The 24191-nt window shown below is 40.2% G+C and overlaps 1 protein-coding gene across 1 annotated transcript in view; it reads left to right on the top strand.

Moving 5' to 3' along the window:
• The window catches only part of USP40 (ubiquitin specific peptidase 40), a 44481-nt gene extending 20290 nt beyond the window's left edge, over positions 1-24191 (top strand). The window contains exons 16-32 of the mRNA XM_075829593.1: positions 1917-2236; positions 2377-2503; positions 3239-3296; positions 3420-3470; positions 4881-4969; positions 8447-8533; positions 8996-9032; positions 10229-10296; positions 15039-15113; positions 15232-15337; positions 16105-16199; positions 17710-17828; positions 19226-19291; positions 19400-19610; positions 19872-19970; positions 20053-20147; positions 20895-24191. Of these exons, the coding sequence (XP_075685708.1) occupies positions 1917-2236; positions 2377-2503; positions 3239-3296; positions 3420-3470; positions 4881-4969; positions 8447-8533; positions 8996-9032; positions 10229-10296; positions 15039-15113; positions 15232-15337; positions 16105-16199; positions 17710-17828; positions 19226-19291; positions 19400-19610; positions 19872-19970; positions 20053-20147; positions 20895-20982 (1791 nt within the window). The 3' untranslated portion in view covers positions 20983-24191. The remainder of the gene's footprint in view (positions 1-1916; positions 2237-2376; positions 2504-3238; positions 3297-3419; positions 3471-4880; positions 4970-8446; positions 8534-8995; positions 9033-10228; positions 10297-15038; positions 15114-15231; positions 15338-16104; positions 16200-17709; positions 17829-19225; positions 19292-19399; positions 19611-19871; positions 19971-20052; positions 20148-20894) is intronic.

The raw sequence follows: 24191 nt of genomic DNA, 5'->3' as shown, positions 1-24191 counted from the left end.
TGACCTTACCATCAAATATTTAAGGCATATTCTGTCATTATGTTATAAATGTTTGTGGCCATAGATTGGCCCATGCCTTAGGTGACACCAATGGATCACCATGCTATGTTCCAAATGGACTTCCAGTCTTGGATATCAGATGAAGAAGAAAATGACAATGACAGCACTCAGTAATAATGTAGAGGTTCGGACAGCACCAGGAATTATATATAGGGTGCACGAGTAGGAGCCCAAACCAATACTGTGGAAAACAAAGTACTCGGTACACCAATTGGGGGTAACTATTTTCTTGTTTTTTTATTTTGTCAGTCAGTGTATTCGTGCGACGTGTCGGTTAGCCGCTCTACCATAGCGCCACAGATCATACGGTTCCTCCTCACCTATGCAGGTATTCTAACAGCTAGCGCCTCTTTATGCGGCCAGCCGCTCATCCATAGCGCCACAGCTATTTACCGATCCAGCGTGTCCCTACAGAGCTCGACGAAGGTCCTTGTGACCGAAACGTCGCACACGTACACTGACTGGCAAAATAAAAAACCAAGAAAACATCTCACTCCAATTGGTGTGCTGAGTACTTTGTTTTCTACAGCACTCAGTAATAAGCATTTATTTTTAGACTGCCATGGTTTTGGTAAGGGCCAGAAAGGGACCAGCAGTTGCATGTTGTCATCCTGGCAAAGTTTTCCTTTAAGGCCTTGTTCACGCGGGGTTTTAAAAAAAACAACAAAAAAAACGACCTGGAAACGTGTTAAAAACGCTAGCATTTTTGTAAAGCGTCGTTTGACGCATTTTTTGTGTAATTAGGACTCCCATTAACTATGGAAATTAGGCGCTTTCTCCGCGCGTTTTACACGCCAAAGAATTGCCCTGATGCTGCTTTTTTTTTACAAGACCTGTTTTTTTTAAATACTCTTGCGTAAAACGTGGCGTATGCACTAACTATGCGCTTTCCTATTGATGTCAATGGGAAGTTTAAATCATGCGTTTTTCGGCACGTAAAAAAAAAATGCGTCTTAATACACTCCGTGTTAACAGGACCTTAAGCAGCTTTCTTAAAGACCACTCCGAATATAACAATATCCGCTAATAAAATGATTTTACCATAAAAAATGTCCTTACATCTCTTGTTTCTTCTGCATCAGTGTACACAAAAATATTAACGTGCATATCTTTGACTACTTTTTGCTGCAATATTTATAAGACATTGACCTGCAAGTTTGTGGCCTATGCTCTAAAATATAAATAATTCGCAAAACTGTGCGTTTGCATATTTATTTTCTTTCTTTTTTTTTTTTTGTTGTTGTGTGGCTGATTAGAAAGATTACAATGTTATAAGACCAGAACAACTACATTTCTCACTTGTGTCCTTCGCGCACAGCAACAGCACCGCTAATAAATGTCTGATACATTTTGGGCTCCTGCAGACAATGAACCGAGGCCTTTTGGGCAGTTCTCCATTATGCATGCATCATTCAGGATGTCAGGGCACCGCATGGTCTTCTCTCCACACCTTTTCCAAGTTCTATGCTTCCACAAGGTCATGTCAGGCAGTGGTCAACTAGGTCTTTGCGTGGTGTTTTCTGTGCTCCTCTTACTTTTTCCCAAACTCTGGGATTGCTTTTGGATATTCCATGGTTGCCGGATCTTACCCGTTTTTGCCAGCTTGTCTTCTGGACTGTGTTCTGTATTGTTTTAGTTTACCTGTTTTTTTTTTCTGTACTTTTACCATTTTAGTATTCCTACTGATCAGTTAACCTGAGTCAACATTAATCTTCATACCAGCTTCTATAGTGGTAGGGCTTATGCACTGGATCACTGTGTTCCCCTATTAACAAGAGAATGAAATTGACTAAAAAGTCCTTTTGTGTTATTAATATCCATATTCGCCTGTCTGACCGCTTTCATTTGCAATGCAGGTTGGAGGTCTGTGTGTGCAGAGTGGACCCGACTGTGCTCCTCTTCTTCTAACAATCATGCGTCCATGTAAAACCCAAAACAGCGGTTCTTCACAGAAATATTCAGAAAGTCAGAGAGTTTTCCCATCCAACTTTCAGTTGGGAGACCTGCAGCAGACATTAGCTGGTAGCCCCTCTAAAGAGTCATTATTGTGCTCCCCCTCCTCAGAGACCAGTGAGGGCTGGAGTGTTTTTGCCATGGAGGATATGAGCAAAACCCTCAAAATGTTAGGCCTTAAAGATGGAAGCTCCCTACTTCTGCTAGATTCACCTGAAGAGGGGTAAGAATGGCACCTATTATAATGTTATATACACACTTTACGTTACTACTCGTAGGAAAATATTCTTCACCCAGTATGGTTTTCATATAAGAGTTTATTTCTAATTTGCAAAGACCGATAAGGTGCAATTTTCATTCTAGGGATATGGTTCTTGCTGCCGGCAAAGAGATGGCTGTAGACATGAACTTATACTACATTCAAGTCCAGGACTGGTACAATTCAGGATCTGAGAAGGGAATTGTTCAAATAACTGCAGATCCTGATTCTGTGAGTAATGAAGGCCTATTCATGATCAAACACTTTTACTATTATAATGTAAAAATTGGCTGCCAAGTGACCAGTATAGTCAGTCTGCGGACATTGGGAAATCTGTAAGAATGGAAGTGATGTGCAGACATAAGGGGGAATTTATTAACCTTTCTACCTCAATTTTTTGGTGTAGAAAAGGCCCAAAAGTCTCAATTAGCAGGGTAAATTGTGACTTTTGGGCATTTTACGCCCCCCTCAGCACAACAGATTAACTAACATTATTGAGGAAATCTATGCCGGCTCCTAGCTGCTGTAGATTTTACTATATGGCGCATAGCAGGGTAGATGCCTGTTCTGGGCCTCGTACCTTGCCTCTACCGATCAGACTACCCTCACATCCCCATTGGACAATAAAAATAAAAACATATGTACTTCGCTCACCGCTGCACTTTACACCTTAGGCTCTCACAGAAGGCCGCTGCTCATACGAGATACTGATGCCGGCAGGGTCACAACCTTGTATGTGATGCAGCACTCAGTATGTTGACTGCTGGGTCGCATATAAGGCCCTGACGCTGCTCAGTATCAGTACCTTGTATGAGCCGCAGCCTGCTGTGAGAGCCTGAGGAGCGGAGCAGTGAGTTTTTATTTTATGTGTATTGGGCGCGGTCGCATTTGTAGCACACGGAAAAATGTAAAGGGTAATTGGAAAGTCTAATGCTGTTTTTTTCTATCTCTATTGTTTGCTTCCAGACAATGTTAAGTATCCGCAGAAAAGCAGCTGAGCTGTTGGAGCTGCCAGGGGAATGTGGTAAGCGTTTTAGTCTTGTGGTCAGACTCTCCTTTTATTTGACAGGTTTGCTCTTACAGGACATGAACTTGGCTTGTGTTTTAGAAAAATAAATTTATACGATTTGGATTTTCTCTTTGTTAGGTGACACCTGCCTGAGAGCTGTGCATAAAAGTGGAAAGTTGTTCCCACCTGGTGAGATGTTACAAACTATGTTGCTGACTAGTCCTCTATAACTATTATTGGGCTATAGTAATATTAAATAACTTAAAACTGTTTTCAACCCCAAATTGCATATTTTCTAGGAGTCAAATGAGATATGGAGGTAGATGATAGTCAGAAACTAAGCTATTCTGTTTTATTTAATAACATTTTCAGGAGGCCTATAAGCATAATCTTGTAATACAGAATAATAGAAGGAAGACAATTCACATTGAAAAAAAGCTGAAGGGAAATAGTCTATGGAGAAAGTGACAACTTCAGCCGATTTAACGGATAAAGGTCCCCTTTACACTGCCCGATATGGGCAGTAAAAACAAGCGCCGATCAGCGAGACTACTCGCCGCCTCCTATTAAGCCCTGCTGAAATGGTCACTTTTCAAACATCTTATGTTAATCTCATAGTATGCCTGAGATATATATATATAACTTTTGTAATTTACTTACTGTTAAAACTTAGTTGTTTTGTCCATGAAAATTCTGTCCGAAATTACTGCCACGAAGTGTCTCCCTTCCTGTAATCTGCTTTCCACCCCCTGTTGTCAAGCAAAATCTGTCCCTAGTTACAGAGCAGAGGACACTGACTGCATGCTTGCTGCAGCTTCCTGGTATGTGTTATATCTCACCTCAGTTCTGGATTATCAGATACACTGCAGTATAATCTCTATGATCCTTCAGTTTTTATATATGTGACAGATAGAGGATTCTCATTTACTTTGTCTATAAAAGACATGATAGCCATTAGGCTCCACTCACTAGCTCGGAGACAACTGAGAATTAGAGCCTGCAGAGGGGAAAACTGCTAAATAATACAAGTCATGTAATGGCCAGAAATATTGTTATTCCTCATGTACACACATATGACAACTTAAGTTTTAAGCACCGCAGCATCTAACTGGTTAAACAGCCAGGATCCGAGTTATAGGCCATTAGTGCGAGGTGTCGGCTGTACTACCGACTCTCCCCTCCGACTATGACTGACTGACATATGTTTACGTCAACCGTCAGTAAGGGGTTAAATCTCCAACTTTCGTGGATGGCATAGCAGCAGATTTAACTCAAACCCTATATCAAAAGACATAAACCATCTATAATAGCATTTATTATGCCACGTATACAACAGGGTGTGTATAGCAGAAAATCTTAACAAAAACATTACAATCTGAAACTTCTCACCTGCATTGGATAAAAATTATAATACAGGTTGTAGTACATTGGAAAGCATCTTTTTATTCAAAATTACCAGTAAAAAGATGTATTTGAGCAATGCAATTTGGCTGTTTCTTAGTTGCATCTAAAACTCTTGCATGACCACCAGTATGATCACTAGTCCAGCTGTTCCTTACTACCTTTTAGCTCAATAACCATATATATTTTTTCCTGCAGTTCTGGAGCATGTCACCGTGCAGGAGGCGGAAATTAAAGCTGGGAGCATTTTGGGTCTGTGCAGAGGCAGAGCACCCACCACCTCTGAGGTATGTGTTAAAAAAAAAAAAATGCTTCAAACCAATAGTAGTCAGTTAGCAATGGGGTTCTACCTCCAACAGTGTATGTTGTATTACATATAAATCATATTTGAAAGGTTTTAACTGCATGGCATACTGACACGACCGTGAGAAATTCCAGAAGATGGCATTGGAGGGGGTGTATGAGTTGGGGGCCCCCATGATGATCAGAATAAAGGGACCTATGTTCTACTGTAGAGAGATGGGATTCTTCCATTTTAACCCCTTAATACCAAAGGTATTTTAAACCTTCATGACCAAGCAATTTTTTACGTTTTTCCATTGTCACTTTTAAAGAGCTATAACTTTTTTTTTTTTTTTTTTTTCCCATCGACATAGCTGTACAAAGACTTGTTTTTTGCGGGACAAGTTGTATTTTTTAATAGCAGCATTTTGGGGTACTTATAATTTATTGATTAACTTCTGTATTGCAGTGTATTACTTCCTGTCAGTGTAAAACTGACAGGCATCTGTTAAGCCATGCCTCTGGCATTAAAGAGGCTCTGTCACCAGTTTATAACTGCCCTATCTCCTACCTAATCTAATAAGCGCCTTGATGTAGGTAACTACTGCTTTGTTTTGGGGTTTATTAAACGTTTATTTTTGACCAAGTTATGAACATTTTAAGGTTTATGGAAATTTGTTCTTAATTTTCACCTAGTGGGCGTTGTAAAGAAAAGTGTTTGACGCTGACCAATCAGCGTCATACACTTCTCTTCATTCCAGCCCAGCTTGATCCAGAGCACAGCGTGATCTCGCGATCAGAAGAGTGACGGTAGAATGTACAGACATCACCTCCAGCCGTGCCAGGACGTTTATTTGAATGTGCAGCGGCTGGAGGCAATGTCTGTTCAGTCTTCCATCGCTCAGATGAAGTGAGCACCCCGCCTGATGCGGTAACACTTTTTCTGGAGTGCTACCATGAAAAAGCGGCACTTCAGAACAACTACCCTGAATGGCCGCCATAAAAAACACTATACACCGGTCGTTAAGGGGTTAAGATTGGAGATTTCTGCATTTTGTCAACAACGGGCCCTTTATTCTGCTGATGGGGATGGGCTATCGCTATGTTTTCTCAGAAAGCCTCTTTAACCCCTTCTCCTTCAAAATTATGTACATGCACGTCATTGGCGGAAGGTAGTGTAACTTCTTCGTGATTACCAGCAAAAGTGTGATTAACAGCCAAAGTCCCGCCGTAACAGCCGGAATCAGAAAAAAAAGCTTTGTTGTGTATTTGAGGACTTGATTTTTACGGGTGAATAAGTTGCCCCACATCTAACAGGGACTAGAAAAAAAATAATTAAAAAACAATTAACTCCTTAATAACCGCCTGCCGTCCTTTGACGGCAGGCGGTGCATGTCCTAAGTATACAGCGACGTCTTTTGGCGTTGCTGTAGATGAGGCTGATGAGCGCTCATCGTCTAAGCAGGAGCTGTAACTTACAGCTCCTGATGTTAGAGGAGCCTGCTGAATACAGCTGGGGTCGGAAAACATTCGGACCCCAGCAGTTTAACCCTTTGATCGCCGTGGTCCGTGACCGCGGCAAGTTCTAGGGAGCTGCCCGCTTTTATCTAGTCATCGGAAACCCGGTGACGTGATCAAACACCGGGGGAATCCCTCTGCAGTCAGCCCTGGGGACCTACAAAGGACCCGAGGGCTGTCCGTTCAGTAAGGCCCCATGCACACGACCGTAAAAAACCTCAGTTTTTGCGGACCGCAATTGTGGTCCGCAAAAACAGAGCCATTCACTTTCATTGAACACTGACACCTTTCCGTAGCACTACGGAAGGGTGTCAGTGCCGTGGAAATGTTCCGGGAATTATGGAACATGAAAAATGTAGCTTTTCAGGCCCGGTCATTATGGGGTTAAATGGAAATGACATTGACAGAGAAATGACGTCACAACAAACTACAGTAAATGCAATTTTTTAAAAAGAATTTTTATTTCACAAAAGCAAAAAGAATATTTTAAAACATATCCATATTCGCTGTCAATGTACTCATAATGACCCGTACAATATAGTTACAATATAGTTATGCCATCTGTTAACTGCCGGAAGACATTTATTTTTTTTTAAAAACACAATCACGGATTTGCTTTTTGTTTTTGTTTTTTGTGCATTCTTCCTTTATTAATAATTTGTGCAAAGTTAAACCGTACTATGTGAAACTCGTTCCGCAAAAATCAATGCCTCAAGCAACAATATAGCTTTAAAATTAAAATGTTATGGCTGATGAAACGAGAGGCAAAAATAAAAATTCTCTTTGCTCAATCTTTAGGGTAGGAAGACACAAGTTGGATACACAGCGTATTTTACGCATTGGGTTTCATTGTGGAAATTTGAACAAATCTCATCCACACACAGTGGAAAAATTCTGCCGAGAAACCGTTCATAAATTGACCTGCGGTGTGTTTTTTTATAATCACAATAATCTATACCAAACGAGTAAAAGGAGCACTAGACTACCAAAGTATACACCGAATATAAAAAATATTATTGAATGACATAAAAATTTAAATGAACAAATATAGTGGCAAAATTCCAAAAGAAAACAGCGGGTGTACCATCGGGAAGGACCTGAACATCACTACCTAATAAGCATAATGCACTGTGATGTAAGAGGTAGAGATCCTTTACTCACTAAGTCAAACTATCTCCCTATCACTGAAATGTGACATAATGGCATAAATGCAACCAGTAATAACGGCATATGAACTTGAAAGGCGTACATTACCCATAATCCAAGCTGTCAGCACTGCTCTGTGCCCCAACGCGCATTTTACTTATTGCTTGCTCAGGTGGTACTGTTGCTGTATACAGAGCAGCTGTAGCTTGCGCTGAGAACTGAGTCCGTCAGGTTAGCGGGACTGACGGGTTTAGTGACACACGGGTCCTGTGTGTCTCTGACACGCAGGATCCACCTGTTATTCATCACATCTAAGTTATAAACTTGGATGTGATGGGATTTAGGTCTCAGCGCAAGATACAGCTGCTCTATATATAGGATACAAGGCAGCTGTATCTAAAATTGTAAAAATAATTTTTAATAAAAAATAATTAAAAAGTTGCACCAAACACACTGATACACATGTTTATTTAAAAACCAAAAACGATTTCAAAGATGTTACATAGCCTTTAATGATATTGTGTTAGTTTATAAATGAATGACTAACAAGTTACTCTACCCAGTTTAAAGCAAACCACACACAGATATATTCTATCACTAATTCCAAAGTGTGTGCAAGAATCTTCTTTATTCACTTGGATGACCAGATTGGGCATCTCAAGTGCATCGATAAAGAACCTTCTCAACCTATAAGTTCAAGGTCCATGATATTTGGGTTGCTTTCTCGTCTAACTATTAGAATATGGCTCACTGGAAATATGTGCTATAACAAGTAGAGAGTATCCCATATAAATGGCATTGTTTGTATACATCAACAGGTCTTCCTATCTTTTGTTCTTGGCACTGATCTCCAGGAAGGACAGGAGCAAGACATTATCCTGGATGAAACTCTGACCATGAAGGAGGTATATTACCAACCTTATCAAATGAGATAGTACTGCTGTTTGATAAATACGGCAGACACCTTCAGCGACAATTTTCAAGATTTTCTTACACCAATTATTAATTTACAACATATTAATAAATCTCCTCCATTGTACTTTGTCTTTTAAACCACCTTGAAATTCTTACTTTCACTTTATTGGTTTCTGGAGCCAGAATTAAGTAGTTGTTTTATGTATATATGTTTCTATTTTCCAAAACTTGTCTTAAATGCTCCTATTTATATCAGTCACTCACGGTCTGAACCCTTTTTTTCCCCATTTTTTTTTATTTTTTTATTTTTTAATAATATTTCTTAATATTTTTTTTAATAGAATTTAATGTTTTACAAAAAAAGGTCAATAATGAAAAATTAACAAAAAAACAATACAAAAGAAAAGGCGAGCACCCATTCTATTTATCTAATTGCTTATGTTTTGTTTCAGTGCTTAGATCAAATGCTGCAGAAAGCCGGCTTACCAGGTGGGAGAGAATTAGTTTTACATAAACTTAAACTTTCCAATTTATTAAAGATCATGTGCACCTTTGGACACCATTTTACATGGCTGATGTTTAGCTAACTAGGAATGCTGGCAGATTTCTTCCCTGAAGTCTATAGAATTGTGAATTCAGCTCTGGAATCTATAATACAGAATGTGATTAGAGTTTGGATTAGTACAACATTTTAACTTTTTATGTTCTGTTCTGTGTGTAAACTGGATAATGATGCTGAAACGATGATCCTTCGCTTTAACCTTTTATGTTCATATTATGAAGTTGTTTTATGTACTCTTCCCAATACTAACATAAGATGTTGGAATTGAATCTAATCAATGTTCTATATAGTGACTGCGGAACGGTTTCTCTGTTTGGACAAACACAAATACAACCTGAATTATAAAATAAAAAAAATCATACTATACCCCCATAGTGTAGTAAAAGAAGATACCTTACCCACTGTTAAAATGCTACCCAGCAATTTCTACTCATGGGCGCCTTTATGCGATTAATTTTTTTATCTATTTTTTTTTTTTTTTTTAATCAAAGCATTGCGTTTGGTAAAAATTGCATAAAATGTCAAGTTTGTGGTTACAAGTCTGAACCAAGCAGAGCCTGGAAACACAATTGTTCCTAAAATAAAAGTTAAAGATGCGTAGCGTTTATACATACCCCTTAGGCTAGAGTCACACGTTTTTCACGTCCGAGGTGCCGCCGTGCGGGTTCCGTTTTCACAGATCCCCACAGACTTGAGCCAATGGAGGGATCTGTAAAAACGGAAGATAATAGGACAGTTTCTATTTTTCAACGGACACTTCACACGGTCCATTGAAACAACAGCCATGTGAACGGCCCCATTGTAATGCATGCGTCCGTCTGCCGTTATTTTAACGTCCGTTACACGGAAGTAAAATACGCTCGTGTGAATAAAGCCTTATGCCCGATGTCTTTATGCACATACCTATTATCACATATTCACCAGAACTAAAAAGACCAAAATGTTGCTGTATCCCCCCCTGGGATTGCTGAAAGATTACAGGGGGAGGGAAGACCGTTACAGACTGTGATCTTTCTTCCTGCTGTCTCTTGCAGTCTCAAAGTTCAAGACCATGATTCAGTTCAGCTAAGGCACAAGTTCAGACTTGAAAATCTTTTTGATTGATATTACCCTTTTCTATCAGGTGATGCTGGATGGCACCTAAGAAAGATGGACTGGTGTTATGAAGCTGGAGACGCTGTGACTGAAGAGGTAATGGGGTTAAATAATTCTTGTACTTTATACACAGGCGTCTTCTCACATTTTATTTCCATTATACCTTCTTTATTCTATACTGCTCTCAATCATATGATTCATTTCTTCATATCCTTTATGTATAATAATCAACCTGTCAGGAAATTAATTATACAGCACCAAAGGGAGAACCAAACATACCAAGTGGAGATAAAGAATTAAAATTTACATTTACAGTAGGGCTGGCTGATATGGCCATAAATTCTTAATATTTCATTTTTCGAAGTTAATGATGATTCTAAGTTTTTATCTAAATTTTGTATGCAAACTGCAGTACTATTATTATTTTTATTACTATATAGGTTATTATTATATCTCTATTACTCTGCAGGTCCTGGGGTATGAGTGCAGCTCCTTAGTATCACTGTACTGTTGTTGTTAATATGTAGAATATTACTGCTATTACTCTGCAGGTCCTGGGGTATGAGTCCAGCTCAACACTAGTAAGGGCCTGTTCACACCAGCATCAGGGTTCCATTCACCATTTCCTTCGGAGGAACCGATGAACAGAAAGCCGAACGGAAACCATAGCTTCCGTTTGCATTATTATTGATTTCAATGGTAATGTTTGTTTCAGTATGTTTCCGTTTTTTTCCCTTCTGTAAAGTTTCCATTTCTTCACCCAAACAATATCGCAGTCAACAGTACTATTGTTTCAGTAAAAAAAAACTTTACGGAACGGAAACATTACCATTGAAATCCATTGTAATGCAAACGGAAGCGATAGTTTCTGTTTGGCTTTCCGTTCATCGGTTCCTCTGACGGAAAGGTTGAACGGAACCCAAACACTGAAGTGAACAGGCCCTTATACTGTATTATTATCATCATCATCATTATAGCCCTATACCTAGTAGTTGCTTCCTTGAAATCATCCCTGACAACTCCAAACCATTATAAAGGAAAACTTAAGCGACTTAAGCCTAAACTAAAAGTTCGGTCCAGACTTATTTGGACAGCGACACAATCTTCATGATTTGGGCTCTGCATGCCACCACATTGGATTTGAAATGAAACAACTGAGATGCAATTGAAGTGAAGACTTTCTGGTTTAATTCAAGGGGTTGAACAACAATATCCTGTGACACATTTAGGAATTGCAAACATTTTTCTACACAGCCTCATCATTTCAGGGGCTCAAAAGTAATTGGACAAATTAACATTACCATAAATAAAATGTTGTTCTTTTTTAAATACTTTGTAGAGAATCCTTTGCAGGCAATGACTGCCTGAAGTCTGGAACCCATGGACATTGCCAAATGCTGGGTTTCCTCCTTTGTGATGCTTTGCCCGGCCTTTACTGCAGCGTCTTCAGTTGTTGCTTGTTTGTGGGTCTTTCTGCCTTAAGTTTTGTCTTAAGCAAGTGAAATGCAGCTCGATCGGGTTGAGATCTGGTGATTGACTTGGCCATTGCAGAATCATCCACTTCTTTGCCTTAAAGCGACGTCCAATCTTCTTTGTGAAGCGACGTCCAATCAACCTTGCTGCATTTGGTTGAATCTGAGCAGAAAGTAAACCCTGAACACTTCAGATTTAATTCGGCTGTTTCTGTCTTCAGTCACATCATCAAAAATTGCACTAGTGACCGAGTGCCTTTGGCAGCCATGTATGTCCATGCCATCACACTGCCTCCACCATGTTTTACAAAGGATGTGGTGTGCTTTGGATCATGAACCGTTCCAAGACTTCTCCTTACTTTCTTCCTGCCGTTGATCTGAGTTTCATCTGTCCAAAGAATGCTGTTCCAGGGCTGGGCGGCTTCTTTAGATGTTGTTTGGCAAAGTCGAATCTGGCCTTTCTATTTTTTAGGCGGATTAATGGTTTGCACCTTGTAGTGAACCCTCTGTATTTGCTCTCATGAAGTCTTCTCTTTATGTTGGACTTAGATACAGATACACCTACTTCCAGGAGAGTGATCTTCACTTGGGTAGATGTTGTGAAAGGGTTTTTCTTCACTATGGAAAGGATTCTGCGATCATCCACCACTGTTGTCTTCTGTGGATGTCCAGGCCTTTTGGAGTTTACGAGATCACCAGTGCGCTCTTTTTTTTCAAGAGTGTACCAAACTGTGGATTTGGCCACTCCTAACATTTATTTGTGCTATCTCTCTCTCATGGATTTCTTCATTTTTTTCAGCCTAACGATGGTCCTTTGACCTCATGTTGTGGGTTCACAGCAACAGCTTCCAAATGCAAATGCCACACATGGAATCAACTCCAGACCTTTTACCTGCTGAATTGATGATGGATTAACGAGGGAATAGCCCATGCAGCCCATTAAATAGCTTTTGAGATTATTGTCCAATTACCTTTGATCCCTTGAAAAAGAGGCAGCTACATATTAAAGAGCTGTAATTCCTAAATTCTTCCTCAAATTAGCATGTGAATACCCTCAAATTAAAGCTGAGAGTCTGCACTTTAAGCCCATATTGATTATATAACTGTATATTTAATATATTTTGGTAAACCGCTAAAATGACAAAACTTGTGTTACCGTCTAAATAATTCTGGACCTAACTTTAAGTGAACTTTCGTCCTCCGGAACACCCCTACTACCCTGTAAAGCTGGCCATAGACATGAAAATTCTTGTCCATGTCATCAGGAGACACAGAGATGACCTGCGGACACTAAAGGAAAGTATTAGCTCCTTGTAACAGCTAAATCAGTGTTTAGCTTAGTGTCTATAGGAGGCAGGCCTCTAGACTCAATCACAAACTGCCTGCATTTGTTTCCCCCGGGACCAGGATCCACTGTAGCTATAAATGACTCTCTGGTCAGCCCATGGGACCAATACCAGCTTCCATGCATCTTTCGCTCCCCCGAATAATCATGAAGGTCAAAGTGGAAGGTATACTAGTAATTCTCCTTAGCCCTGGATTGGCCTGGTATGCCGACTTGGTCACTCTCTCTTAGTCGACGCACCCTGGTGTCTTCCCCTCCGACACAATCTGCTCTCTTAAGGTCTACTCTTCCACTCTCTCATTTAGTTACGCTTCTTTTAATGGTGTGGCTGTTGAAGCTGCCATACTGAGAGCTGGGGTTTATCTGAGCCGGTTATCTAAACAATGCTGAAAGCTAGGAAGCCCTCATTCACTAATTTACCACTGCATTTCAAAAGCGTTTCTTTCGCTAACGTGAAGAGAGACCGTTCCAGCTGATGCAATTTTTTTCTCTCTCGTTTCCTTTTTTTTTCTTCAAAAAGCATCTGTATATGGGCTAGGCCCTCAACTTCCTCAGGGGCCATGCACACTTTTTTGCTCAGAGTGGCATATGTGGTTCCTCCCTATCGCCAACCCACGGTACCATGGGGCTTTAACCTGGTTCTCGAGGTGCTGCAGTCTTCTCCATTTGAGACTCTCAATAGCATTTCACTTTGGGTTTTTTCTTGGAAAGTATATTTTCTGGTGGCCACCACCTTCATTCGGTGTGTCTCTGAATTGACAGACCTGTCCTGCAAGTCTCCATTCTTGGTTATCCACCAAGCAAAGTTATGCTCTGCCCTATTCCCTCCTTCTTTCCAAAGTGGTGTCAGCTTTCCACCTTAAGGCCTCGTGCACACGGCTGTGCCCGTAATCACAGCCCGTGATTGCGGGCACGGCCGGTCGCCGACACCCGTGGGCCGCGCACCACATTTTCATGCCGTGCTCCCATACAAAGTATGGGAGCACGGCACGCAAAATCCGAAAAGTAGGAGATGCTCCATATCTCCCGACACGGTTCTACGGCACTGACACCTTTCCGTAGCGCTACGGAAAGGTGTCCGCGGCCAATAGAACCTGGAGTTTTTCCACAGTCGTGTGCATAGTCCTGCCCCCTTTTTGTCCAGCTCCTTCACGCCTAAGGGATAAGGTCTCTTCACAAGGTAGACCTAGTCCGTGCCTTACGCATCTATCTGGTACAGAACACCTCGATCCGTTGCTCTGACTCTTCTTCTTTCCAGAGGGCCGCAGGCAGGGCAGCTTCCCAAGTCACCATATCAGATTTTTGTTACTCGCTGTGTAGTACTTTTCTCGTCAAGTTCACTGGTGGGTCAGCGACTCAGCATGCACTCATTTTTTCCCTCGGGTTCTCATATGGTTCCTCTTGTTTTTACTTTTCAATATTTGCATTTCTGCTTCTTCTGCTGCTTTTGTGCAAAACTGCTTTAGCTCAGTGCCTGTAGGAGGGATATTTCTGGTAGGAGGAGCGAACACTTTCACTTAGTGTCCGCCCCCTAGTGATAGCAGCCGCTATACCCAAGGTCATCTCTGTGTCCCCCAATGAATGCTTTGCGGAAATAATTTCACGGTAACTAAAATCCATTTTGTGGCGTTGGATCCCTCTGATTTAGGACAGGATCCATTGACAAACTTATGTTGATGGTGAGCAGCAGACACTCCCCTGATGTCTTTTGTGAGTTGAAACACCTAAGAAAGGTTGGATTTCAACCTGTCGAATCCTATTGTATCCCCAGGGATGCCTGCCAGAATTTCATCCCTGCCCCTATTGTAGAAATAACATGCCGAGACTGACCCAAATGGGGATATTTATGGTACGGTTACGGTCAGACAAACAATCATGTCTATGGCTAGCTTCAGCAAGCCAGATTATTGAAACCTGGAGATCCAGAATTTGAGGGAATAGTTCTGAGTCATGACCGCTCAATTTCCAATAAAGCTTCCAAAGGAGCAGTGCACCCACCCCTAATGATTATCCACTTTTAGGACTCTTCATTGAAGGATCTAAAAATTCAATCTGGAGACATATTCGTTATAACAGAAGGAAGACTTCCACCCAAGGTAAGTGTTTCTTATACCTGTAATATCCAAGGCAACTTTGTCATTTTATTTTTCCATAGTTCATTTTTCTGTTGATTAGATGTTTATTTTTACGTGGTATCTTGCACCTTTCTCACAGGGCTTCCTAAAGTTACCAATATGGCTGTACTGTCCAAAGGCGCAGCAAAATTCTGTTAATCATGTCACCTCTCATTCAACTGTACTGCAGATAAACCCATCTGGAGGTAGGATGTTGTGACTGTTTTAAGTGTAACAAAAATTTATTTTTATGTTTGTTTTGTCTTCACAAACTGGGTTTTGTTCAAACAAATATCTCTGTGATAGCTCTAAAAAGATAATAAGGTTAGAAGCACTTAGAGAGGATGTGAGCTCTCCTGACTTGTCTGTTTCAGTACATACGTGCATTCTTCTTGAAATGAAATAACAATGCAGGAGCACCTTTCCATAGGTCTGTGTGTAGGTGTTTTATAGGGGTACATAAAGGTTGCCGTAAACAGCTGAGATCAGATGATGCAATCATTCTAGGTGTTTAAATAGTTACAAATATTATGGGACAGTAGAAAATAATTTTTTAGAGATTATAAACCTCATTTTTTTTGTAGCAGGTAAAGGATAATTTGCCCATGATCTACAATTTTGATAATTCAGCACAAATTAAAAAGCTTCAAAGCAGTTGCCCGGGCACAGGTGGTTTTTCATACGGATAACCTCTCTACAGTATAGTTTATCAGTATATGATTGGTGGGGGTCTGACACCCGGACCCCACGCTGATCAGCCGTTACGGCTGCCTCTGGGCAGCGGATGTTATGCATGGATGGATGTTATTCACATGAATTTTCAGTAGACCCATCACGTCTAAATTTGTGCATTTTGTGATGAATCTGTGAATTTGGTCATCACCAGTGTCACACTTTTTATTAGCTCTCTTTCTGCAGTGAACAATCTAAATGGCCATTCAACAACTCAGACTTGTTCCTCTACCTTTCACAGATAATTCTCTGCAGGAAGATGTGGAGTCTGACCTCTGCTTTGTGTGCCATATAGAGATATCCAAAGATGCTTCTCTACAGGACCTGAAATTGCAGGTACCGTCTCGTCTGTAACTAACTAAATTCCCATTAACATCGTGTTTGTGCTACCTGCGGAGCGTATACGTTTTTTCTTTATAAAAACGTAGATCGTTGAAAACGTAAACAAACGGGGACTATTATCTGTTTACGTCTGTGTTTTTTCATAGCTTGTACGTTTAGCTTATACTCATACGTCATACGTTTCTGTCCGGTTTTTTTTTACCTAAAAAAAAAGTATATATTTTTTTTTTTAAGTGAACACTGATAGAAAAAAAACATAAACAAAAAAAAGGATAGATTTACTCTATTTAAAGAGGCTCTGTCACCACATTATAAGTGGCCTATATTGTACATGATGTGATCGGCGCTGTAATGTAGATTACAGCAGTGTTTTTTATTTAGAAAAACGATAATTTTTGACGGAGTTATGACCTATATTAGCTTTATGCTAATGAGTTTCTCAATGGACAACTGGACGTGTTTTACTATATGGCCAAGTGGGCGTTGTGGAGAGAAGTGTATGACACTGACGAATCAGTGACCAATCAGCGTCATACACTTCTCTCCATTCATTTACACAGCACTAGCGATATAGCTATATCGCTATGTGCTGCCACATAAACACACTATAACATTACTGCAATGTCATGACACTGAATATACATTACCTCCAGCCAGGACGTGATGTGTATTCAGAATCCTGACACTTCTCTGCACGTCTCTGTGACTACGCCTGCTGTGCTGTAAATCACAGAGAAGTGCAGAGAAGTGACAGGAGTCTGAATACGCATCCCGTCCTGGCTGGAGGTAATGTATATTCATTGTCAGGACACTGTAGTAATGTTATAGTGTGTTTATGTGGCAGCACATAGCGATATAGCTATATCGCTAGTGCTGTGTAAATGAATGGAGAGAAGTGTATGATGCTGATTGGTCAGCGTCATACACTTCTCTCCACAACGCCCACTTGGCCATATAGTAAAACACGCCCAGTTGTCCATTGAGAAACTCATTAGCATAAAGCTAATATATTTTTCTAAATACAAAACACTGCTGTAATCTACATTACAGCGCCGATCACATCATGTACAATATAGGCCACTTATAATGTGGTGACAGAGCCTCTTTAAGTGGATACAAACCTATAGCATTACGTTTGCATACGTTGTTCATTGAGATCAATGCTAAAACAAGTTACGTCACGTATACCTTTTTCTGAAATACAGAATAGCGTAGCAGACTACACTTTTCTGTCCCAACATAAACCATGACAAATATAGTCCAAACGGATGCTATTTTGGTCTACGTTTGACCCATTGTAGTCTATGTATACACCGAGCTGTACGTTTTCAATACTTTTTTTAGTGTTTAAAAACGTTTACGCTTGGCAGATAGCACAAACACTATGTGAATGGGGCCTTTCTTTGGTTTATTGCATGGTGGAAATGCAAAACAAAAATTGGAAGACGTGCTCCATGATTTGCAACTATGCTTATCCATTATCATTATTTCCTCCTCTATACAGATCATGACATTAACAGTTTTTGATGCCCTTGGAATTCCCTCTCCTGAGTTCCTTCGTATTTGGATCTTAGACAATAAACGTTTGGGAAAATTGCTACGGTTGAATCATTTGCAGATCAGGTGACCTATTCGAGCATATCGACACTATAGAGCGTCCCATGTATTACATTGTCTCTTTTGAGTTCAATAGGCACCATGTAATAATATATTTTTGAAGGAGAAATGCGCACCAGCAGCTTCTCACGCAAAAAGACCAGATTACTGATAGTTTACTGCTGCTAGACTCTCGCCAGTCTCCGCTCAAATGAAACGGAGTTGTCCTGATTGTACAACAATACCGGGTGAAAGAACGTTGTGGGTTGCGGGAAAGTGCATTGTGGATCTTCTCAACATTATTAGAATTTGTACTTCTATAGCCAAACATGTGCAAACTGCATAAACATTATTATGCATTTTGGTTAATCTTTCCTTCTTCATATTGGTTTAAACCACAAAAAAATTTATTGATGTGAGAGAGGGTCCTACTGCGGCAGGTTGACACCAAGCCAAAGATTCTGCTGATCTGAAATGGGAGTGAACAAATGGATTGTTACATAGTACAGAATCAAGACAGAGACCAGAAATTTTTAGCATTGCTTTAAAGGGAATGTATAATCAGAAAATGACATTATATTTTATTATTTTAATCCGGTTTTTATTAGAACATATTTTGTAAACATTTTTGGTACATTTTGTGTTATTTTGTTTTTTACCATCCGCTTAAAAAAACCTTTACATTTGTCAGCTTCACTTTATAAATTGGGAGAGAATCTTATTATCATTAGAGAGTAGAGCGAGGCAATGACCGCTTTATTGTACACCTGGAGGCCTAGATAAGGTACAGTACGATAGAATAAGCTATAAGATTTCTCTTATTCACTCCCATTAGTTTCTGGTGCCATAAAGCGCACACACCCTGCTGCCCTGTCTATACAGACAATACAGGAAGGAAGCGTGTATCTCCAATATGCCGTTCCCAGAAAAGTTTTTCAAAATTAAAAATAAATGGCTACGGCATTCAAAAACAAAGACCAAAGAAATAATTTCTCTTCCACCGACTTAAAGGGGTTGGGCAGTTTAAAATACCCATTTTTTTTACCTTTATTATGGAATTCTGAGTTAATACAGGATGATGACATGTTTAGGGTCCTCATCTCCTGGCCAGAATGGAGAGCGGTTACAAAAAGCATCCCTCACTCTGGAGGACCTATCCTGTCCTGCATTACACAGGAGCACTGTGTAATGCTTATTTTCTCCTGTGGTGGTGCTGCAGGGAAATGTAATACTTAGTGCCGGGTTTCCCCACAGATTACAACTGATCAGTGGGGGTCACTTTGTGATCAGTTATTGTCAAGAGACATTTTTAAGAAGTATGGATTGTGCAAAGCGAAGAGTCCCTTTTAACTAAATACATTCCCTTTTTAGGTCTTGACAATTAAATACTACTTTCTATATTTTTTTTATTATTTTTTTTACAGTGACCACAAACTGGGTATTAACACTACACTCTGTGTAGAGACACTACAGATAGAGGAGATTCTTGGGTGAGTATTGTACAAAATGATCAGCATTTCTGTCGAATTTTGAGAAGCATGTGGTTTAAAATTATCTTAAGTACAACAAATTCTCAGATTTCCTCCTTGATCATTTAGACCGCAGGATTTGCTTCTGCGGATACAACTGTCCATCCCAGGGGAGTGTCGTTACTTTCCATCTGTGGACATTGCTTGGAATATCTCTCGTGGTTGCACAGCATCTGCTCTGCGTCAGAAGATTGCCACCCATTGCTCTTTGCCCGTGGACAAAGTTGAGATTGCAAAGTACTTTGTTGAGAAACATGAGTGGCTTCCATTATCCAGCTGGGTGAGTATATGTGTGAGTATATGTTTTTGATTAAATAAAGAATTTATAGAAAAGGGAGACGGGCTCTGATCCATTGTCCTGTATTCTGGCATTCACGTATATACCCATTTTTTTTATCTACAGTATAGCTGATGACGATCTGTTTGGGTAATTCTTCTTTCCTTCACAATAGATTTATCCACAATAAAGGCCAATTCACTTTTTTGTTGTGATTTAAATAGACCACTTATATATCTGAGATGTGTTAATCTATTACAACAGACTCGGCATGTTTCCAAGAAAAAGAAGAAAAAAAAAATAGCAGCTAGCCTGCAGGGGGCACCCTATTACCTAAAAGATGGCGACATTATTGGGGTAAAGGTGAGTTGCATCTGTAACATATGTAAAATGATGTGGACAGAGTTCTAGGTATTGACTTGATGTTTTTTTATATTTTTGACAGAACCTTTTATTAGATGATAGAGTGGACTTCAGCTCAGAAGCTGATTTTATTGCTAAGGAAAAGCAAAGACAGATTGAAGAAGGCAAAAAGAAGAGGTAAGACTGACTACATATAAATTATGACGCCTTAAATTGCATTTGTCTATATTTAAATAGGACCATTAAAAGTGTTTTCCCATAATCAATATTTATCACCTACACACAGGATAGGTGGTAAATATATGATCAATGGGGGTCCGACCACGAGAACGGTCTTACTTTGCTGTTGCTGACTGCCCCATAGGAATGAATGGAGTAGTGACTGAACATGCGCACTACTGCTCCATTCCTTTGGGGCTCCCAGGAACGGCAAGGTAAGCTCGTGATCAGTGGTGGTCACAGCGGTCGGACCTCCAGCAATCAGATATTTATCATCTATCCTGTGGATAGGTGATGCATTTTGGTTTAGGGGAAACCCCTATAAGAGCGTTAACTCCCGAAAACCAACGCTATTCAAATGGAATCTGACCTGGCAATCAACTGGTATTGCCAGGGATACTATTCCTGGCCATACATCTTCCCTGCAGCACTACATGCCAGCCATTCAAATGAAAAGCTGAATGGCTGGCATGAAGAGCTGGAGGGGCTGGGTATGCCAGAGTGGGGGCTGTTTCTGGCTTGTAGACCTAGGTCTTAAGTGGTAGAATGGTTCTATGATGTCCATAGGACCTTTGGGCATCTGGACAGGGTTAATCAACAAATCTTGTTTTATATCAGTAGATCATCCTTTTGTTGCAGTTAGAATTGCTTCAGCCTCTTTTTTTTTTTTATCCCCTTTCTCACACCATAATTTCTCTTTTATAGTCCACAAGATCTTTGCAATGAAAAAGTTTGTCCAAGTGTGCGGAAGACGGAAACATCTCTATCCATCAGAGTGGGAGTATTCAGATAACATAGACATTCTCCAGAGGTTGGAGCATACAGTCTGGGATATTGTCCCCTTTTTCTCAGGGATGAGCATATAATGTCAGTGGAAGGCCGTGTGATTGGTGGTATCTAGGTCTCTCTCTACCCCCAGAGGTCATATCAGGTACTGCACCATCTCGAATTGCTGTATAACAGTGCTTATCACTGACCTCTTCTGCAAACCGTCAGGGACTTTTTTTTTTTTCTGTGGACGTGCCTTCTCTTTCCTCATTGTCTTCTGCAAATCATTTGTAATGGTTCTTGTCCAGTTGCTGCTCTAGGGTAAAAAGAAAAGCACATTGCTGTATTTCATCAGCTCACATTTACCTACTTGTGATAATTCCTTTCATTGTGGGTTTGCACGGCTAAGGTTTACAGTCCTACTGGTTGCTAGGGGAATAAGCTGCTGTTACATGATCATGGTAAAATACAATCCTTCAATTAATAGAATTTTAGGAGCTTGTTAGAACACATGCAATTTTGGAGTTCTTGTTGCAGGGCTGGGTAACGGTCATGTATAATGAGTCGTCATTTACAGAGCAGCAAATATATCGGTTTTATAAGTCATCTATGAGACTCTCCTAAAATGTGCCTTTACCTGTTCTGCTGTCCCTTCTAACCTGCTGCAGAAATTACTTTTTGTCATAAAGTCCTGTCTTTGTCAGATTGTGATATGTAAACACTGTTCTGCACCCCACTGAGATCATGATAAATGACATAAAAAATTGAACAGCGGCAATCTAAGAAAGAAAAAAAAAGATTGATGCAAGAAATAGCACTCATGACCTGCAGGCTCAGCATTTCCTCATGCAAGCCTTATTATAGTTCTGAAATGGCGGCTTTCCAAACACATTGGAGACTGAAAAACACTTTTTTTCTAAATTCATTACATTCTACATTTTTTTGCATAGAGTGGTTTAGGGTTTAGTAAGCTCCAAATCCCCTGCACAGAATTATTGATGTAAATTATAAAATTCTGGCTGCCTGCAGCTGCCACTTGAGGGAGCTCATGACATATGGATTGATACAGCTTCCATTATAAGTCTTTATACCATGATCTCCCTCTAGTGGCAGCAGAAATAATTATTATTTCAAGGGGTAGTCCCTACTTAAAGTATAACCTGTCATAGTGACATAGTGAAATTTTGATTGGTGGGTGTCCGAGCACTGAGACCCCCACCGATTGCTAAAACACTTTTTTGAGCGCTGTGCCACCTCATTTCTAATTGGCTTTACTCAGAGAGTTGTACGGCCTCAATAGAAAGTCTGAGTCCTTACACTGTTCGCTCGACGTTCCAAGGAAAGTCTATCACAAATTAGGCGGCATAGCACTCACCCGAGCGCTTTTGCCGCTTTGTTTTAGTGATCAGCAGGGGTCTCAGTGCTCGAACACACACCGATCAAAACTTCTGACATGTCACTGTGACATGTCCAAAAGTTTTTTAGAAGTTTAGTTACCCTTTAAATATTAACGCCATATCCACAGGACATACCATAAATGTCTGATAAATGCAGGTCCCAGCTCTGGGGACCATACCTATCTCCATAACTAGGGTCACACACATTCAGGTGAAGAATGAATGGAGGAGTGGCCTGGCATGCTTTCTCTGCTGTTTCCATAACTCCTATTGAACAGGATGGAGAAAGCCGTGTCCAAGCGGCAAGGTCGGGTGATCCCCATTCTGGAGATCGGTTTGGGTCCCTCAGCTGGGACCCGCATCTATAGAACTTCTTATGACATATCCCATGGAATGCCCCCTATATTTTTTATATTTTAAGAAGGTCTATTGTCACATAAAGTTTATATTCCCTTTTTAAAAATCACTTTACAATGTAAATGCGGACATACTAAATATAAGAAAGTTGAGTAAGGCTATGTTCACATCTGCATTCGCCATCCCCGTCATGGTTCATGTTGGGCTTTCTATCACTTTTTTTTTTAAAGGCAAAAATAATGCAGCATGCAGTAATATTCTTGCCATCAAAACTACTGAAACCTTGACCAGAAGCCAGGGCATTCATGTGAACAGAGCCGAACTTTATATGCATTGCAGTCCGAAGCTGCATTCGGAACTCTGGTGGTTGTTTGTCAATATACTTGTAACTGAGCAAATGTCCAAGATGAGAAAAAGATCGGCGCTGCTTTGGCTCTTAGAGCACTGAGAGTCTCCGCAATCAGACAACCGCACAGGTCTAAACGGATTAAATTAGATACACAACAGGTGGTGCTCAGTGGTATGTTAAGATAAGTATAGGTACAATAGTAAAGGTAGAAAAGCTCCACAGCACTCACCATTCAGTTGAATTTTAATTTAATGTTGCGGCAAAACACTTTGTTAAGGCCTTGACAAATCGCGGGTGGCCGTGGAACGGCCGTAGGCTTGAGCTTCACATCCATACTGCTTTTATCTGTTTCATTAAATGAAAATTCAACTGAATGGTGAGTGCCGTGGATCTTTTCTACCTTTACAAAACTGACCTTCCATAACGCTTTGTACGCTGCTGCACAGCATTTTGTTTTTTTGTACAGCGTTTTTCGTAAAGACTAGACTTCCGAGTATGCCAATTACTAGAAAAGCACTGTACGAGAAGGGAATGCTGGGAGAGTTTAGCTCCGTACCTGCTGAACTGTAAGCTCTGGATGAGTAAAGGCTATAAAACATGGTAAAACTCAAGATCCATATGTGTTCTGTGTTTAGCTTACAAATTTTGGTCACTATCCTCATCAATGACCAGGTGATATGTTTGTGTTGTTGTTTTTTCTGTATGGGGCTGAGTATCAATTCCTAACACAGAACTTCATCAGCAGTGGCCCGGATTCATAAAAAAAGCAAAGTCTTCCCTTTGGATCTTACCATCCTATGATGGGTGAATGCCCGAGGAATACTGATAAATGTAAACTGATGGATCATTAGGTTTCTCTGCTCTCTGGATCCATTTGTATACAAATTCCAGACCTAAAAGTGTGTAATATTATGGGACGTGAAGAAATCATATTGTAGATGTTAGGAAAAACCCACATGTTTGGTTAATTTTGTCAAAGGGGAAGCAAAACTATACATTATTGATGTCTGCAGGTGGAGAGGCTCTTTTCAACAGTACATGGATCAGAAGCAATATATTGTATGTCTGGGAGGTAACAAACCAACCATTTGAGTTAAGAGGTTGGAAAATAAATATTTTCTCTGTGATAAA

The sequence above is a fragment of the Rhinoderma darwinii genome, chromosome 6 (genome assembly GCF_050947455.1).
Source record: "Rhinoderma darwinii isolate aRhiDar2 chromosome 6, aRhiDar2.hap1, whole genome shotgun sequence".
Lineage (NCBI taxonomy): Eukaryota > Metazoa > Chordata > Amphibia > Anura > Rhinodermatidae > Rhinoderma > Rhinoderma darwinii.
Note: the sequence above shows the minus strand (reverse complement) of the source record. Positions and strands in the feature narration are given on the sequence as shown.